The sequence below is a fragment of the Syngnathoides biaculeatus genome, chromosome 12 (genome assembly GCF_019802595.1).
Source record: "Syngnathoides biaculeatus isolate LvHL_M chromosome 12, ASM1980259v1, whole genome shotgun sequence".
Classification (NCBI taxonomy): domain Eukaryota; kingdom Metazoa; phylum Chordata; class Actinopteri; order Syngnathiformes; family Syngnathidae; genus Syngnathoides; species Syngnathoides biaculeatus.
Window position 1 is genome coordinate 11,511,150 of NC_084651.1, and position 20,027 is coordinate 11,531,176.

Below are 20,027 nucleotides of genomic sequence, written 5' to 3' on the forward strand. Positions count from 1 at the left end.
ATCAACATAAAAAAATTCCTGGGTTTTCTACCCAATTCTGTGTTCGAACACTGAGCAGAGCACCCATGTTGTCAGGGTAGTCAACTCGAGCCGACTGATGGCGAGTGCACATGGGGCGGTGTCGAGATGAGCAAAATAATAGAATAAATGGAAAAACTACTGGAGAATCACGCAGTCAAATCATGGAGGGGTGATTTCGACACTTCCTTCTTCCCACTCCAGTCTCTACGACATCATTGCACCGCCACCAAAAAGGTAAATGATACACATTTAGGTTCCTTTGAGTTTATGCATTTTTTCCCTTTTTAAATGAAGGGTGTACGTTTTTACATGTATAGGAATTAAAATGGGAATTTACTATTTGGAGGTTGCGAACAGATTAATCCCATTTGCATTATTGCCTATGGAAAAATGTGTTTTGGAAGTTGAACAACTCGGACTTTGAACACTTCCTAACAACGAATTATGTTCAAAGTCTGAGGTTCCAGTGTACAAGCATCGAGAGGCATGTTATGTGTTCACTACTTCTTGGTTAATGGATGATGACCAACAGATCGGCAGTGCCATTATTACCATTCTGAGGGGTGGACTGTTCTGCCTATATCAACAATTTCAATCGACATTTTATGGTTCTTGTGGCTACCTAAGACTTTTTGTACAGCACTGTGGGTGTTAACAACCATATCCCAATAGTTTTGTCTATTTGAACTCCCTTTACAGTTTTCAGTCAAATCACTCATTATGCTGTTTGGACAAAGACAAATTGCTGTGTGTGTTTAAGTACGCTTCACAGTTGCATCAGCTGTGTCAACACCATCTTTAGGAAGGTTTGTGATGTGTTTCAGTGCAAGTGAGTACAGCTTCTCCCCTTCCGCAATACGAGTGCTGCGTGTGTGCACTGAGATGTAAACACCTCTACGGTACTCGTGCAGGTGGGAGTTTAAAACGCAGTCAGCTTTGATGAGTTTAAAAGAGTTACAATCGATGGAAATATCAGGATAAAAGTGATATAAAGCCCACAGTAACGTGTGAACAACGGGGCTGAATGATTTGGAGAGAATAGATTCAACTTTGGATTTTTTTTTTTGCCCCCTGCTCCGAAATAATTCAACAATAATCTGGGGAAAGTATCTCATTGTGATAATTCCCCCCACCCTCAATATTGCAGCAGTGATTTGTGGAAAATATGTAATTGTGATGATTTCAATTTCAGAAAAAAAATTGTAATGGTGATGATTTATTTTTAGACCACATATTGGAGAAAAATGTGGGGGAAAATGTTTTTTCCCCTCAAACATTTTGCTCATACAAATTGTACAATGTTTCCAAACCAAAATATGGTAAGAACAATTTGGGAAAACATCTAAATTGTCATGCCACCTCCCCCTTCTCCCCAGCAAAAAACACATACAAAAACAATTCTGTAAAAAAATAGCTTAAGGTGGGTTCTTTTCTTTTTTTCTTTTACTTTATGAATGTAGGATTTAGCTGAAATTAATGTAAAAATTTACTAGGGCAGTATTTTGGACAGTGCGTAGTTTGTTCCAGTAGAATTGCCACATTTGCTTCCCCCTTTATCACTTTTCGCATTTTCTTCTCTCTTATACTTTTACCTACATATAGCAATACTCTTGCAAATTCTGTTTTGAGTATTTAGCTTTGTGATATTTATTCCCATTTTATATAATTATTATCAAGTAATCATTCAGCTCTGTGTATGAATTACTTGCTAACTTCCATTTCATGACAGCAAGTCTTCGATTGTGTGAATGGGTGTGTGTGTGTGTGTGTGTGTCTGTGTGAGGCTACATTGTGTTGGCTTTAAAAGTATCTTGAAGGCAAGGCAATCTATAAATGTTTTTTTTGTTTACGTCATATGGGTGAAGGAGAGTGCAAAGTGGCCTTTGGTGGAAGCTTGTCTGTTAAAAAAAAAGACACAAGGTGTTTTTCAGGGATGGGAGTGCACTGACTTTCTAGTCCTCGTCTTCGTCCTCGTCACTCTCCGGGGCGTGGTGGTACTGCACGATGGGATGCAGCTTGGTGACGTGGCCAATGCCCTTGGTGACGCCTTCCCTGAAGAGCACCTTGGCACCCAGCTTCAAATACTCGGGATGCTTGAGGAATTTGAACTGGACGCCTGCCTTCTCGCCTGTCCTCAGCTCCTCCTGCCATACGCAGTATGGTGATTTAAAACAAGGCATGAAAGCTTTTCTCTTCCTTCTGTCATCACATTTTAAGATTCATAATGGCCAAGCACAAATACTCAAAATATTTTTTCTTCTCATTCATTTAATGGAAGTGGTTGAGAAGAAAAGATTTAAAGTACTGCTTCTTAGTTTTTGGGGTGGCAGGAACCAGGTTTTCTAAATTAGATGAATAGAATCAATGATGGCAGCATGGTGGACAACTGGTTGGAGCATCTACCTTGCAGTTCTGAGGACTGAGGTTCAAATCCCAGTGGAGTGTGCATATTCTTCCCCTTGCCTGCATTGGTTTTCTCTGGGCACTCCGGTTTCCTCCCACATCCCAAAAACATGCATACTAGGTCGACTGAAGACTAAATTGGCCATCGGTGTGAATGTGTGTGTGAATGGTTCTTTCTATGAGTTGCAGTTGTATTTTTTTGTAATCATGAAAAATTGGAAAATTACATGAGGAATTTCTTTAAAATATTTTTATTATAACTTATTCACCTTCACCCCTGTCTTCTGGTTCTTCTGCTACTCTGAAAAGGTTGTTAATTTTTGTTGTTTTGTGAAAAAATATCAAATGCGCTTTACTTCTGAATGTGTATAACCTTGAAAATGAGGAGTTTTGCAACTATTTCACATATAGCAATTTTAAGCACCACTTTATGCCCATCAAAATAAAAAAATGGCACAAATTGAAGGCTTTGAATTCAAGCATTTTCAGCAAGTTCTAGTAAACACTTACTTTGCCATAAACAGCCTCCACAGTAGCGGTCTGTCTCACGTTGCCTATGTGCACGGTCACCTGGAAACCCTTGTGGAAGGTCTTGGAGTGGAAGAGCAGCACAATATCGGCCTCAAATATCCAGCAGATGGTCGGGTCCATCTCTGGACTCACCATCACCATTCCCTGAGGAAAGACAACACAATCACGTCCAGTGAATTGCTAAACACGATATAGAAATATTCTCACATAAAGAAGTTGTGGAGGCGGACCTTTCGCAGCAACGTGCGGTCGAAGTTGCCGAGCGCCAACGTGGCAGCCTGCCCAGCCCGAAGCACTCTGCAAGCGGATCGGTTCCTCTGGATGCTCCCAACAGTCAACTTATGGAACTGGCCAGAGTCTGTGGGTCCGACCACCAGATCGTCTCCCTCACGGCAAATACCACTACCGATAAAATGAACACTTAACTCTGAGTCAAAAACATCAACATGTTGAATGCTTGTTCCAGACAAACTAACCTGGACAGAGTACCACCCACCACAGTCCCCACTTCAGGCACCGTGTAGATCTCATCCACCTGAAGAAGAATGTAATTTGTCAGTCACATTTTAACTGGCATGCTTCTCCCGTTTTAAGTTAGCCACACCGAACTAGAGACAAGTGGACAAATTACAGTTGGCAACTGATCCTTGCACACCCATGGACAATTCCAAATGTCCCTAAAGGAACAAATGCAGTCTTGGCTCATTATCATAATCATCTATATTGGAAAACGCCGACATCCTTTACAGGAAAAAACTTTTGATGCGCTATCTAGAATACTTTATTGAACCACAAACAACATGGCACCACTGTCAAAGGAAAATCAGATTTTCCAGGCCACTGTCACTATAATTCTCTGTCATAGGAGAATAGTATTTATTCCATGGTTTAATAAACCCAGGGTTTCCTGCATATATTATTGGGAGGCGGCCATCCCAGCCTAATTTCGGGCCACCTGCACCTCAAAACTTTCTGACATCACAAAAACAATTAACTGACCAGTGTTGCACCAGTTGGATTATTTGTAATTGTAAACTAGTACTCTGCAGCGATGCGGACGCACTGTATTGGAAACAGTTAGAAATTGTGCCCAAAATCACTGGAAGATGACAGAATTTCAAACAAGTAAGTGGTTCCTTTTGTAAACAAGTACCGTAATTTCCGGCCTACAAGCCGCGACACACGCTTTCAACCCTGCGGTTTATGTGGTGATGCGGCGCTAGTGCACCTGGTTATAAGCCTCAGTACACAGAAAGAGTCTAACGCGGCGCTAACGCTAGCGTTAAACTGTGTACCGAAACTTATAACCATATGCACTCTGTAGGCTGGGAATTACAGTGTGTCTGATTTTGCAAATATATTAAATGAGCGTTAAACATTGTGTTTCTGGCTTTAAATTAAATGTACACTTATTGTTCTTTCAGCTTGTCCCATTAGGGTTCACCACAGCACATTTGTCCACTTAAGCCTATCTTGTGCATCTTCCACACTAAAATAAGCAAATGTTTTTCATGGTGATAAGGTGTCGTTTGTTAAGAAGAAAACAGTTCAAGACCAATAAAATATATGCAAATACCATCCCGGCTAACTTCGGGCAGGAGGTGGACTACACCCTGAACTGGTTGCCAGCCAATCGCAGGGGACATAGAAACAAACAACCATTCACATTCACACTATTGGGCAATTTAGAGTCCAATTAATCGACCATGAATCCCGGTCCTCAGAATTGTCAGGCAGACATTCTAACCAGTCGTCCACTGTACCGCAACATGCAAATATTTCATAGTAAATCAGTGGGGCACATTGACTGTGGTTGCAGGCAGTCTGCAACGAATGAAAAGCAATTGTAGAACTCTGTGCACTGCCCGATGAGAGTCAATTGTTCAGTGGTGTTCCGTTGCTCGGTGTGCAACTGGCTTTACCTGAAACTCAGTGAGCTGCTGCATGAGCTCCTCCTGCTCCTTGCTGTTGCTGAGCGGGGGGATTATGTTGAAGAAGACCTTCAGCAGGTCCAGGTTCTCTCCAGACACACTGGACACGGTGAAGACAGGTGTGATGCTGCCGGTGGATAAGTCACATGGTCAAAACTATAACAGTGTTGAAGTACCTTCCCAGAGGAATGTTTCAATATCTGGATGATGAGTCAGTTGTCGTGTGGATGAACATGTTTTGCATCTGGTAAACAGTGAACGTTATTACTAGTTCTACTTTGGTTGGTAGCTACTTCTTTTCCCATTTTTTTTGTCTGGTATTGTTCACCTTTTTGTCAACGAAGGACTTCACCTGCGGCCACATCGGTGTCTCTCTCCCCTTCCTTCTGGACATTGATCACACCTGCCTCACCCATGAGGCCACCAGGTTTATAGATGACTCTACTCACCCATCTCACTGCGTCTTGAGACTGTTGCCGTCAGGGAGGACACTCCAGAGTTTTGGGGCCAAAACTAGCAGGCTCAAAGACAGTATCTTCCACCAGGCAGTCAGGATGCTCAACTCTCTGCATTGCCCCATTAACTCTCCCTAGCAGCTGCCGCCACTGAGTCTTCTTCTTCTTTTCCTTTCGGCTAGTCCAGATTAGGGGTCGCCACAGCGTGTCATCTTTTTTCATCTAAGCCTATCTCGTCCTCTCTAACATCCACAGTCCTCATGTCCTCACTCACAACATCCATCAACCTTTTCTTTGGTCTTCCTCTCGCTCTTTTGCCTGGCAGCTCCATCCTCAGCACCATTCTACCAATATACTCACTCTCTCGCTTCTGGACATGTCCAAACCATCAAAGTCTGCTCTCTAACCTTGTCTCCAAAACATGCAAACTTGGCTGTCCCTCTAATGACCTCATTTCTAATCCTATTTAACCTGCTCACTCTGAGCAAGAACCTCAACATCTTCATTTCTGCTACCTCAAGTTCTGCTTTCTGTTGTTTCTTCAGTGCCACCAGTACGTAATCTGTACATTATGGCCAGCCTCACCACTGTTTTATACTTTGCACTTCATCCGATCGGAGACTCTTTGTCACATAGAACACCAGACACCTTCCGCCAACTGTTCCACCCCGCTTGGATCCGTTTCTTCACTTCCTTACCACACTCTCCATTGCTCTGTATTGTTGACCCCAAGTATTTGAAGTTGTCCACCCTTACTATCTCTTTTCCCTGGAGCTTTGCTCTTCCCCCACCACCCCCTCTCATTCGTGCACATATACTGTTTTACTTCAGCTAATTTTCATTCCTCTCCTTTCCAGTGCGTGCCTCTTATCTTTATAATTGTTCCTCCACTTGCTCCCTGCTTTCACTGCAGATCACAATACATCTGCGAACTTCATGGTCCAAGGGGACTCCAGTCTAACCTCATCTGTCAGCCTATTCATTACTACTGCAAACAGGAAGGGGCTCAGAGTGGATCCCTGATGCAGCCCCACCTCCACCTTAAATTCTTCTACGGCACATCTCACCGCTGTTCTGCTGTCCTCATAAAGTCAGTTCTTTAAGCACGGTATTTGCTTTACCCTTGCAGCACTGTGTACATTATCTGATTATTCTGCTATACTATTTACAAATGTCTATAATTTGAATATATCGTCCATGATACATGTACATTGCTGCTCATTGTCAATACTACACATGTATGTATAAATGGGAACTGCAGTTCCTCTTGATAACTTAGCCAGATTGACCATACTGTTTATAGTATAATGCACAATTTACATATTTTAGCCACAGCTGTATTTTTAACAGAACAATATTATTTTTCAACTGTTTAGTTATTTTGCTTTTGAATTCATCCGATGGATGTTCATAACATTTGGCAGCTATAAAAAGCTAACAAAAATAAATTAATAATTGGAAAACTATTTTTAAAATTTCAGACAAAAAGTCAACAATAGATGAATCTGCAGGTGGTGAACAGCTAATATGCGGGGGTCCACTGTACATATTACATTCCATGTTTTACTTGTGTTCAACTTCAGAGGCTTGTACACACTTGGGCGACTGGGCAAACTGCTGGGCCGCGGCGACGGCATCATCCGTGTTAGCCACAAGCATGGGCACCTTGTTGCAGCCCGGCTGTTTGAGGACTCGCTCCAGCTGCCGCAACGTCCGGTCCACGGTAGCCCGTGTGCACAGGTCCACTTTGCTGATGACAATGAAGATGGGCACCTTCAGGGCCATGGCCAGACCAAGGTGCTCCCGTGTCGTGCCAGCTAAAAAGAACAAGAGATTATCATTTAGGTGTGTGTGATTTACGGGCATGCAGCAAGGGACTGGAACCAAATGCAGGACTCCCAGGCAAGGACATGATGTTGAGGGTGGTTTTATTCCAAGCTAAGGTCATACACAATTAAGCAGTCCCAAAAATACAGAAGCAAAAAAAAAAAAAAAAAAAAAAACCACAAGCCCACAGGCAAGATCCAAAAACATGAAACAAGGTTCGATGACTATGAGGCAAAACTTGGAAACATGAACAAAACCAAAACTTGACTAGGATAGCACAAGAACTCTGTCACGAAGGGAAGCACTACAAAACGCTTGCGTACTCTCACACGACGATGGAGTTCAACACACAGGAAACTCAACGAACTGGCAAATGCAAGAAACAAACTCAAGGCTTAAATGCCTGGTCTACTTAGTGTCCATATGGCGCAGATGTGGAGCTGCTGTCAGCAGCAGCTCCGCCCAGGGCAGTGGCTTGGCCATGCCCATGACAGAGCCCCCGACCGAAGGTGCGGATCCCAGACGTGACAAAACAAAAAACCAAAATGACCAGGGGAGGGCGGAAGGAGGCTCAGAGGAGGGCACAAATCCCCAGCCAATTTTGTCAGGCGGCCGTCCAGGCCACCCAAAGTGAGGAGCTTTGCTGAGTAGTTCCGGGGGTCAGCGAAGAAGACAAGCACCAATAAAGGATTCTCTTAATACTTGGGCAAGCGGTGACTGCAGTGATATCACTTCAGCACGCAGTTTGTGTGTTGTTTGTTGTTTATACTTGATCACAACCACCACTTGCAGTTCTAGAGTGGCTGTGCATGACAGATAAGGGGCAGAAGCAACTGTATAACACACTAGGTAGTCAAGTCAGGATGGCCGAGCGGTCTAAGGCGCTGCGTTCAGGTCGCAGTCTCCCCTGGAGGCGTGGGTTCGAATCCCACTTCTGACATTAGCTTTTAAAAACCTGAACACCCAGTTTTCCATCTATACAGGATAGAATGGCGTATTGTACTGAGATCATCATCAGAGGTGCAGCGGAAAATTTTGGATTGCTGCAGGAGCTTTAATATTTCAACAACCCACATCCTGTACAACTCAGTTACTGAATCTGCGTGGGGCAGCATATGTATGTGTCAGGATGGCCGAGCGGTCTAAGGCGCTGCGTTCAGGTCGCAGTCTCCCCTGGAGGCGTGGGTTCGAATCCCACTTCTGACAGAAAATTTTTATGACCCGATGGTGTATTGTTCTGAGATCATCGTGGGAGCTGCAGGAAATTCATTAACTGCTTCAAGCAGCTCAGAGAACTCAACAATTGATGTTGTGACAGAACCCCCGCCACCAGATACGGCGACAGTTTTTCACGGCACCCATTGTTGTTGTTGTAGCCAAGTACTACAGTCGTTATTCCATTATTAAAACCCAAACACCCAGTGCCAATTTAAATTCTGCTATCTCTGTATCTATTGGGGTAAACATACCATTGATTGTCTGCATCACAAAGTCACCTGAGGAGTATTCAAAGCCTCTCGAAAAGAAGTTAGCCATCTAGACAAGGGGTTCCTAATCAGGATACCATGGCTTAATGTACTGAGATCATCATAAGGGGTGCTGCGGAAAATTTTGAAGTGCTCCAGGAGCTTGAATATATCAACAACTCAAAGTACCCACCCCCCACCCCACCCCCTCGAGAGCCCTACAACAAAAGTACTCAACCTGCGTGTGGCAACACATGTGTGTGTCAGGATGGCCGAGCGGTCTAAGGCGCTGCGTTCAGGTCGCAGTCTCCCCTGGAGGCGTGGGTTCGAATCCCACTTCTGACAATAACAACATTTTGAAACAACTTTCATGATTAAAACTCAAGCACCTTTTCTCTAACGACATGAAGTGTTCCAGTCATTAAACAAACTTCCTTAGTTTGACTCAACTATTTTTCTTTGGATTTGCATAGCGAGTGAACAGTAGAAAAAGTGAACAATTTAGCCAAATTACTACCACCTCGTTCATAATTCCAGCATGTCAAATTCAAAATAGAAAACTTTTGGATCTCAGAAGAAACTTGACATGAACGTTATTTGTTATCAAAGAGAAAACTCCAAATTGCCGGTTGTGTCATAAAAGGTGGTCGATGTGCTACTAATGCATTATATCTCAGGGTCAAAATGACGAGCAAAACCCTTGAGTTGATTGCATAAGTGCGTGCGTGTGTTTTTGTGCCGTTGCGAGGTAATCAACATTGTTGAACCTATTTCAACCAGCAGTGCATTTTTGACACCAACAGAAACATAATAGCCACAGCGAACAAATCCAACATGTATCAATTACTTCAAACAGTTTTAGGTTTTGACGTGTTTGCAGTGCCAAGGCTGACTGCTAAATGCACCCACATCAGAGGACCGTGAAATGCAGCTGACTCCATGCTGATAAATTTAGCTAGCAACTGTGTCGTGTTCATTACATAAGGTCAGACCTTGTGTTTGTAGCGCTCTTATGCCACAGCTGGCGGGCTCCACAAGTTTAGATAAGGACAAAATGGACTTGGGCTATGCAAGTAAAAAAGTAAGCAAGTTTCTTTCAGCTTTTCCCGTTAAGGGTTGCCACAGCGTAACGTCTCAGATGAACACTCATATTTGTTTGCCACAGTTTTTACGCCGGATGCCCTTCCTGACGCAACCCCTCTTGGGGAGTAGAGGCCCCAGTGAGATACGAACTCACGACCCCTGGTTTACTAAACCAATGTACCTGTACCCAATAAAAGTGCCAATCAAGAATGGCGCATTTCTAAGTAATTGGTCCCTAAGACTTCATGTGTTTTAGACAGAAGGCAGAAAACACTGACAGCGCATGCTTATCATTCGTTTGCTGCAACAGCTCACTCAACAACTGATTTCAGAAAGTGTTCAGCAAGATGCACTAAATTGCTTGGTTTGAGAAACGCATCAAGTTAACAAGCAGCCACTCACCTATGCCGGTATTTGCACCGACGACGAGCATGGCGAAATCAGGGCAGTAGCTGGTGAGGCCAAAGATGGTGGTCTTCAAGTATTTGTGGTGACCCGCCAGATCAATGAATGTGATCATTTTAGAAGCACTCTCGCAAATCTCCTCTGCCGTTCGAGACTCGCTGTAGTTCACAACCTAGGAAAAGACAAATTGGAACACAGCTAAAACGAACAGTCTTAGTTACTTCTTGTCTCAACTTTTTTTTACTCACTTCTCCTTTACTGTTGAACCCGAGAATCTCAAAACTGATACTAGATGTGCGCCCTGTCTGGATTTCATGGAGGTGCCTGAAGAGGTTCAGTCTTGCCCTACCCCGTCCATTATCCAGCTCACCTTGCGTCAAAACACCCAGCAGAGTTGACTTGCCCGAGTCCACATTACCGAGTACGGCTACTCGCAAGTCCAGGAACTGCAGGAAAAAAACTCAACTATAACAAAAAAAGAAAAATAACAAAGGATGCAAACCCTTGTTACTTCATGGCACCGTGCTAACCTGCTGGTCATCTGGCACCTTACGAATTAAGACCTCGGCAATTGTAAGAGGCTGATCAGCGTCGTAGTCCACCTCTGCATGTCGAAGGACTGTCATGTCAGCCCCAACTCTGTCAGAAATAAGTTATTTTTGGTGTTGTAATCTCACCATCATTATAATAAAAAGAGCATATTGAAACTAATAACACTTTTTTCACATTTTATTGAAAATTGAAAAAAAGAAATTACGGGGAGGAAAAAGTAACTTTGTGATCCTCCCTTTGGCAGCAATAACATCAAACAAACGTTTACTACAGATGCGGATCAGACATGCACAATACTGAGGATGAATTGTCGACCATTCCTCTTTAAAAAAAAAAAAACTGGTGCAACTCAGCAGGGCCACCCTTGACCACATTGGGGCATCGCAAAATTTAATTTGGGTTAGTGGATTGGTTAACCGGCACGGTGGCTCTGCTGGTAAAGCATTGGGCTCAGTTCTGAGGTCCCAAAAATATGCATTAATTGCAGAATCCAAATTGCCCCTAGATGTGATTCTGAGTGGGGCCGTTTGTCTCAATGTGCCCTGCGTTTGGCTGGCAACCAGTTCAGGGTGTAGCCTGCCTCCTGCCCATTGACAGCTGGGATAGGCTCCAGCACTCCCCATGACCCTCGTGAGGATAAGCGGCAAAGAAAATGGATGGATGTTTATTATTAATTTAACAAAGCATTCAATGTTATAAACTAAAGTATGTTTCATTGCATATATTCTTCACATTTAATTTTAATTGATGCTAAATGAGCAGTGTAAATCAGATCTGGATGCAACGTGATTTGAAATGCCAGCTCCTGACCTTGCAGACACACAGCAAATTTATTTGAAATCTGAAACCTGAAAGTGAAATTTGGCTTTTTAAATGAATATCAAATGCAGAGATCAAATGGATGTCACATTAGGAACAGACTTCACAACAACACGATCAAGGTTGAGTTAGTAGATTAGCCCTCACCCTACTGATGGGAAAACCACGATTGTCATTTAAAAAAAAAAAAAAAACTTCTAACTCCCCAACTCACTTCTGAGCCATATCATGGAGGGTGGTGAGGGACGCTTTCATGTCCTCCTCGGACAGCCCCACCAACATGCCGTTGTCCTCCACTCCGATCTGATAGACAGCTTCACCGCGACCCTCCTGGAGCCGCCATTTCATTTGCGTTACCAGGTGCTCGAAACGGCTTTGCGTAGGGTCCACAAGCTTGAGCTAAACAGCAGGAGGAAAGATGACAGAAATTAACAAACAATAGCCTGATGCTAAGACTCACTTTCACGGCTGGCCAAACTAAAATGGGATGTTGTGTTTGAAGTGCATGTATGGCTATATCTAACCTGGCGTGTCAATATTCAGAGGGGATAACTGAGGGGCCCTGTACTGTGGGTACACACAAGATGGGAATTTGACTAAAGTTCCTAAGAGAGAATGTTCTGGAAGCTAAACTATTACAATGCCAGCGTTGTATTACGTAGAGCTTCTCAGGCAAGAATCAAAGAAAATGGTTGTTCTAATATGCTTCTTAAGTAGCACAAAACCATCACTCTGTAAAGATTTTATGTTTGAATATCAACAGTGCTTAACATTTATGGCATGTTAAAATTGTACTTGTGTTTTCTACAGTGCTCACAATCAGTTTGCGATGACAGGGAGCAACATTCAACATCCATTACTTTATCCAGTTACTGTACAGCACTTGTCTTTTTTAGGGTTCTAAGTAACTGGAGATGATCCCAGCTAACTTCTGGGGGAGTAAGGGTGACCCCTGGACTGGGTGCTTCTCAATAGCAGGGCACATACTGTATAGTCATTTTCATCTATGTACAATTTAAAGCTTTTTCGGTGGGGTGGGGGGCGTAAAATGGAGAGTACATAGCGAAATCGTAAAGCACACAAACTCAGATTTGAACCCAAACTCAGATCTCCTGACTGGGCAGCACGGTGGAACAGCTGGTGAGAGTGTTGGCCTCATAGTTCTCGGGTCCAGGGTACAAATCCCAACCCCGCCTATGTAGATTTTGTTCTCCCATCCCTGCGTGGGTTTTCTCCGTGACTCAGGTTTGCTTCCACATCACAAAAACATGGATTAATTGCAGACTAAATTGCCCCTAGGTGTGATTCTGAGTGGGGGTGTTTGTCTCAATGTGCCCTGCGATTGGCTGGCAACCAGTTCAGGGTGTACCCTGCCTCCTGCCCGTTGACAGCTGGGATAGGCTCCAGCACTCCCTCGACCCTCTTAAGGATAAACGGCTAAGAAAATGGATGGATGGATCTCTTGACTGGCAGATGTGATGACCATAAGCCTATCCATTACGTTCCATTGGAAATGTTTTAAAAGTACATGAACGACTAGTGTAGGATCTCGCTACAATAGACAAAATAACACGATTCAAGACATTAATTTAATGTCGCTGTAAAGTTCAATAGACCATAAGCAATCATACCATCCAATGCGCGTGAAATTTGGTGAAAAAGGTGAAATTTGAAGTGACTCTGACAATACGCTTGGTTTCAGTTTGACCCAGAAAAAGACAGCTTGAGTGGACGCCATCGAAATATCTGAAAATGGCCCGTTTTATCATCTCATTTTCAACTAATATCACTCATACAGGTGTTTTTCTACAGAAGAGTCAAAGCTTCAGTCACAGACTTCCTAATGACTGACATGAATGATGACTAGTCAAGGAAAATTTGTGCCGCTTTCCAACGAATAGTGGCATAAAATCCTGAATCCTGATCAGATTCTTACAAATGACACCTCATTTTTCTTATGTATCACTCCGCTAGCCAAAACCATCTTTTTGATGTAAATCATTTCATCAGATACCAAAATCAAAATATATTAAAAATTAACCATATTGACAGGGTCACTGTTGATTGTTTTTTGCACAGTAAATGTGTTCGTGTCATTAGATTATGTGCCTCGTTATTACCTTGTACTCTATATTCCCTTCTTCTACCTAGATGAGAAAAAAAGGGTTAGGCACAGAAAATCACAAACAAAAGGCCATCAATTTGTTTTTAAAAAAAAAAAGTTTGCCAAGTAAAATGGTGTGCTGCACTCTGCACTGTTAAATGTGTCATAAGCAAATGTGTGTCAATTACCCCAAGTTTATCTCGCCAACCTCTTAAACTATGACCGATAATTACGTTTGTATACTCATAAAAACACATTAGCGTATCTCAAAGACAAAAAAAAGTAGGGAATTGTTTAACTACACGACCTAAAGTAAACGGAATGCCGGCCAAGGAGGGGGCAAATATCTTTGGGAGTAATATTAGCACAGCTGAGAACACGTACCCGCCCCCCATGTTATATTATTTACAAACACAGCTGATGCTACACGTAGCATGCTAAATTGGGCTAATACAATATCGGCGCTGTTTAGGCGGCGTTCCCCCCCGAGACAGGCGTACCTCTGGGGGTAAATAAGAGGTGTTATAGCTCGGTTTGACGCTGCGAAGGTGTCGCGCATTCGGTCTCTTCTTCTTGGCAGAAGCCCTTGTGGTGGCGGGGGTCAGGTCGCAACCGTTCCCCGTCTTCACTTCAGTCCGAGAGCCGCCGCGGTCGTGTCCATTTTCTGAGGAAAACAACTCGGAGAACCGCGCATCCATAAGCTGCTTGACAAGGAGACGGCGGACCAGGAGGGCTCTCGGGCTCACCGGGGAGAGCTCACTGGGAGTTGTCAGGCTGCAATGGGACTTTTCCAAGTCGAAATTGGAGAATAGTTTTGGGTCAAATGGTATCGTAAACTACCCCTCCCCAACCCCGACTAAGTGGCACTTGAGAAGTTCTCCACAACAAAACCTGCGGTGGGGCGACGTTGATTTGGAGTTTTCCGATGATATACGTCACACTGTGAAACGTCAAGGTAAGAGTAATTTTTTCAACACGGCAGCGCGGGAAGGCGGTAGACCCCCAAACCGTGCGAAGAATTCTAAGCACCGCCCCTTGGAGCTACCCGGTGAACTTCCCGCGTGCGTATCCTTTATTGCGCACGCCACTTTTGCAGAGCTTTGCGTCAGCCGACAAGGAAGTCAATGTTTGACACCAAGACTGACGAAAGTTTGTATTTAACTATGAAATCAAACTCGGATGACTGCAGTGCAAATAAATTACTGCACTTGTATGAAAAAAAAAAAAAAAAAAAAAAAAAACATTCAAATGGAACGATTACGTACGTTTCTTTGAGATTGGGGCAAATAGAATGATAATGCCCGATAATGCCGAGAAATGTTTTAAAAAACACGTCCAACAAATGTGTATTATTTTTGTAGTTTTATTCAGTATTGCGATCGGAATTTGGGCCGCGTTACTTCTTTTTTTTAAAATGCCATTTTTTTCCAACCAGTTGAATGGATTTCCCAAGCAATGGGTCAGTATAGTCCATCAGTTGCTCTCTTACTTTTTTATCCAGAATAAAATAAACTAATCTAAAATTAAAAATATAATAATATTGAATTACAGTGCAATTGTTTAACAGCGTGACGTTTATATTTGCAACAATAGCGGCATCTAGTGTTTCGGAGGAATAATTTTCGTACAGTCCAGTACTCGGGAGGGTTGGGTAACAATATTCCAAATAATTATTCCAAATAATTTTACATTTTAGCTCGAACTTGTTAAGCCGTTAAAAATATTTATTTCAATTTAATTGTTTATTTCTTGACTTTAAAAAGTATGTACGTATCAATTAAAATGGAACAGAAAACCTTTGCTGTCATGTGGTGAGGATACAATGAAATTGGGGTTAAATGTTGATTTTGTGTTTCAAAAATAAAAACAAATTACAATAGAAACAAAAAAACTCTGAGGGCCAAAGTAAGTTATAAAAAAATAAGCTGCAACAAATGTTAATACATTATGAGCCTTTGTGGATTGTTATGAGGTGTTTGAGTAATTTTTGATTCCACAACAAACACTAAATGCCCTTTAGAGCTTTATATAGCCTTAACAGCTGTATTGGAACATCCAACCGTTCTTTTTTATTTATTTATTTTTTTTACCAGTCATTCTCATTAAGGGCTGGTGGTTCAACTGGAGTCTATCCCAGCTGAATCTGGGCAAAAAGCGGGCGTACACTCCGCGTGACGCCGGACAATCGGAAGGCACACACAGAAGCAATTATTCAGTCACATTTAAGCCTGGCAATTTGGAGGAGGAGTTACCAACATGGTGGGTGACCCCATGGACCAGCGTTTAGCCTGCAGGCCTGTTCTAAAAATAGCTTATCACTGATGGGATATTGTGATTCCCTAGATTTTTAAATTGTAGAATTTATTCATTCATTTTCCAACATCACGATTGGCTGACGACCAGTTCTGGGTGTCCCCTGCCTCTTGCCTGAAAATAGCTGGGGTAGGTTTCAGCATGCCCACGACCCTTGTGTGGATAAGCGGCTCAGAAAACAGATCGATAGATTGTATGGGGGAGTAAACCACACTATTTAATAAAAACTAACATGTATGAGTCGAACATAGAAGCTCCACACAGGGAAGCCCAAGCTGAGATTCAAACCAGGAACCTCAGAAGTATGAGGTGAATATGCTCACCACTCGGTCACCATGCTGCCAACCAGGGTGTATCCTGCTTTTTTGACAAATTTTTGAATATACTGTATTTACATTTATGCAATAATTGGACTTTTTTACATTTTTAATTTCTAGTCCACCAGTTTCCCGTTGTTATGTAAACAGGCAACTGCCACTCAGGGTGTACAGGAACTGGTTCCAAAGTGTGTCAACCCTGATTGGTCAGGTTGCCTGTGATGTCGGGCCACGGCCCATTTCTCCCCCCTCTGTGCTTTGAGATTACCTTCAAACATTTGCAAATCCCTGCACACGTACGGCAGTTTTTCAAAATGCGATATCCGCTTGTGCTTGTGTTCTGTGCGGGAATGCTGCGCCGCACCTCAGATGCCGTCCTCATGGAAAAGCTAGCAGACGAGAAGATTTGTGGCGATGCAGAGTGCTCGTGTAAGTACACGTGTTTAATCCAATGCTGCGCCTGGCATTTTATACTCACAGCTTCTCCTCTTTGTCACTTTTCTTTTCAGATGTTCTGTCCATGGCGACGGCCTTGGACGACTTCATAGCTCCAGATTGCAGATTCATCAACATCAAGAAGGGTCAGAAGGTTTACGTGTATTCTAAACTGGTGCCAGAGGAGGGCGGTGGAGTCTTTTGGTCTGGCAGTGTATGTCCAAAACAAACCCCACTGTGAACAAAATTAGATTTTCCAAAGAGTTGAGTGAAGCTGTGGTGTGTGTTTACTGATAGGTGTACAGTGACCGCTACGTGGACCAGATGGGCATCATTGGATACTTTCCCGCTCCTGTGGTGAAGGAGATACACACGTTTAGAGAGGAAACGGTCCAGATCGCAACAACAGTGTGTAAAGCAAACATGGATACTCTGTACGGATGTCTATGTTTTTCCAGTTGTTCATTTAACTTCTTTGTCATTGCAGAACATGGATTTCTTCTGCGCTTAAGGTGGACAGATGCTTCCTGTTTTCTTATAACTCTATGTACATAAAATTAAATACAAGTTTTTTTGCCCCAACTCAATCTTGCGTCGCCTTTGCAACTGCCTAAAACGGGGTTCACCTATATCGACAATAAGGCCATATTCCAAAAACTATCCCTCTATTCCAATCAAGGTCAGCACAGGTCAAATTCTCTGTCTCTGAAATATTTTCACGAGCGATTATCCAGTGGTGTGGAGGCTGTTAAATGACACGTAGATACTTGTGTGAACAAAGACTGGCAAAATTAGAAGCAAATTCCACTCCTAAAAAAAAAAAAAGTTAAAAGCACTAACAAAAGCACAGACATTGAAATGTACTTTAATTCTAAAGTACTGTATGTGTGGGGTCAGAATTGAATACGAATCAGTGTATCCTACTTAAAGGAAAATTCCGGTGGTTTGTAGTAACAATTTATCCAATAGGTTATGTAATATGGACTCTTATCTTGATAATGTGATGTTAAATCCTCTCTCATTTAATAGTGTTTTGAGAAGACTTTTATCGACAATTACGAATTTTCAGGTGCGCCGCCATTTTCGCGGAAATAGCAATAGGGCGGAATGACGTGTCTGAAGAGCCAGCTCACGGCTCCCCCGCTTGGCAGAGCTCACTCGTCAGATTCTGCGTCATTCCGACCGAAGAACCATCTGAATATTCGACATTATTTACAGCTAATGGTTCAAATCTGTATGGAAGTATTCCTCCGTCTTTTCGATCAACTAATACTGCTATTTCTTCATCAGATGAGGATAAATCCGAGAAATCAGTGTTGGGCATAAATCGTCTCCCATGTAATTGAGCGTTTGGAATGGCACGTAACACGTCACATACACCCACGTAGGTCATGTGACTCGCGAAAATGAACCTCGCCTGAAAATTGTTGATGAAAATCTTCTCGAAATACAATTAAATGAGAGAGGATTTAACATCACATTATTAAGATAGATTACATATGACATGACCTATTGGATACATTGTTACTCCAAACCACCGGAATTTTCCTTTAACAACCGTACCATTTCTAGTAGGCGTGTCACTCATTTTTCTCACGGGCCACATTGTAGTTACAGTTTCCCTTGGGGGCCGTTATGACTGTGAAACCAGAAAATTCTTGAACTGCCTCTTTTTAAACTCGCTTTCTAATCAGAAATCGAGGGTAATGGGTTTTTCAACTATTGTTGATGTTTGGTAACATAAAAATGTTTGCAATAATGCAACATTATCATTTATATGACATTACAATTTGGAATTTCGATAAGGATTTTAACAAAAATCGTAGTTGATACAGATGATTTACCATCAGGGGGCATATTAATTCATGCGCCGGGCCGGATCTGGCCCCCGGCCTTGGGTTTGACACCAGTGGTTTATATTTAACTGCTGTCACTTTGGGAAACAAACCCTCTTATTGCATACCAATCTCGATCACAACTCGTCTAATTAAAACTGAGTGACTCTTGAGGAATAACAATCGTCCAGTGTCAACGTGATGACCTTCACTGTTACTGCAGTGTCAAAATTTTTGTCAGAATGTTTTGTCAATCAATCTGCAAAGGTGCACGGTAAACTTTGATGATGCCCCTTTAAAACCTCGTCAATGGGCGAGCGGAATGCGGGGGCTAATTGCCCCCCTTTTGCACACCACGGGGTGCCCCCTGCATGATCACATGAGATCCTTTGTAAACCCAGTTGTGATTAACATGGTATCCAAAGAGTTCTCAATATGACACAGTGGAGTGTGATTCTGTAAGGAAGCACGTTTATAAGGATATTGGCAAATTAACACCTTTAACAATGTCAATCAAAATGGAGAATAATCTTTTTAAAATATAAGCGCTCATTAAATATTATAGATTTGAATGCAGCCCTATGGGGGCACAAACCAGTGCAATGTGTAGGCCGGTCCCAAGCCCGGATAAATGCAGAGGGTTGCGTCAGGAAGGGCATCCGGCGTAAAAACTGTGCCAAACAAATATGAGCGTTCATCTAAAGAATCCCATACCGGATCGGTCGTGGCCCGGGTTAACAACGCCCGCCCCCGGCACTGCTAACCTGCAGGGCGTCGGTGGAAATTCAGCTACTGTGGGTCGAAGACAAAGAAGAGGAGGAAACCGGATCCAGCGTCAGAAAAAAAAGAGGAATGCACAGAGCCTACAACTGAGTGTAGGGACTTTGAATGTTGGGACTATGACAGGAAAAGCTCAGGAGTTGGTTGACATGATGATTAGGAGAAAGGTTGATATTCTGTGCATCCAAGAGAGCAGGTGGAAAGGTAGTAAGGCTAGAAGTTTGGGAGCAGGGTTTAAATTATTCTACCACGGAGTAGATGGGAAGAGAAATGGAGTAGGGGTTATTTTAAAGGAAGAGCTGGCTAAGAATGTCTTGGAGGTGAAAAGAGTATCAGATCGAGTGATGAGACTAAAATTTGAAATTGAGGGTGTTATGTATAATGTGGTTAGCGGCTATGCACCACAGGTAGGATGTGACCTAGAGTTGAAAGAGAAATTCTGGAAGGAACTAGATGAAGTAGTTCTGAGCATCCCAGACAGCGAGAGAGTTTTGATTGGTGCAGATTGTAATGGACATATTGGTAAAGGAAACAGGGGCGATGAAGAAGTGATGGGTAAGTACGGCATCCAGGAAAGGAACTTTGAAGGACAGATGGTGGTGGACTTTGCAAAAAGGATGGATATGGCTGTAGTGAACACTTATTTCCAGAAGAGGGAGGAACATATAGTGACCTACAAGAGCGGAGGTAGAACCACGCAGGTAGATTATATTTCGTGCAGACGATGTAATCTGAAGGAGATTACTGACT

The 20,027-nt window shown here is 42.8% G+C and overlaps 2 protein-coding genes and 3 non-coding genes across 8 annotated transcripts; 4 read left to right on the forward strand and 1 right to left on the reverse strand.

Moving 5' to 3' along the window:
- Nucleotides 1-138: 138 nt before the first annotated feature.
- gtpbp2a (GTP binding protein 2a) lies at nt 139-14,438 on the reverse strand. Its single transcript, XM_061838070.1, has 12 exons — nt 14,098-14,438; nt 13,614-13,640; nt 11,708-11,892; nt 10,653-10,761; nt 10,371-10,568; nt 10,120-10,294; nt 6,939-7,158; nt 4,878-5,013; nt 3,432-3,490; nt 3,186-3,357; nt 2,935-3,099; nt 139-2,165 (listed from the first exon to the last, which is right to left on the reverse strand). Exons 1-12 carry the CDS (start codon nt 14,293-14,295, stop codon nt 1,974-1,976), a joined length of 1,836 nt encoding a protein of 611 aa, XP_061694054.1. The 5' UTR covers nt 14,296-14,438; the 3' UTR covers nt 139-1,973.
- trnal-cag (transfer RNA leucine (anticodon CAG)) lies at nt 8,026-8,108 on the forward strand. Its single transcript has one exon. It is a non-coding gene; the product is annotated as a tRNA-Leu (tRNA).
- On the forward strand, nt 8,292-8,374 carry trnal-cag (transfer RNA leucine (anticodon CAG)). The gene has a single exon. It is a non-coding gene; the product is annotated as a tRNA-Leu (tRNA).
- On the forward strand, nt 8,897-8,979 carry trnal-cag (transfer RNA leucine (anticodon CAG)). The gene has a single exon. It is a non-coding gene; the product is annotated as a tRNA-Leu (tRNA).
- Nucleotides 14,439-14,670: 232 nt separating the features above from the next.
- On the forward strand, nt 14,671-17,328 carry LOC133510259 (otoraplin-like). 4 transcript variants are annotated; one of them, XM_061838075.1, is made up of 5 exons: nt 14,671-14,746; nt 16,597-16,656; nt 16,737-16,876; nt 16,960-17,070; nt 17,150-17,328. In XM_061838075.1, exons 1-5 carry the CDS (start codon nt 14,722-14,724, stop codon nt 17,171-17,173), a joined length of 360 nt encoding a protein of 119 aa, XP_061694059.1. In that variant the 5' UTR covers nt 14,671-14,721; the 3' UTR covers nt 17,174-17,328. The 4 variants fall into 4 exon arrangements, with proteins under 4 accessions (XP_061694059.1, XP_061694060.1, XP_061694058.1 ...); XM_061838076.1 differs by lacking the exon at nt 14,671-14,746 and adding an exon at nt 14,782-15,056 and having other exon boundaries at nt 17,150-17,327; XM_061838074.1 differs by lacking the exon at nt 14,671-14,746 and having other exon boundaries at nt 16,449-16,656; nt 16,960-17,074; nt 17,150-17,320.
- Nucleotides 17,329-20,027: the final 2,699 nt, after the last annotated feature.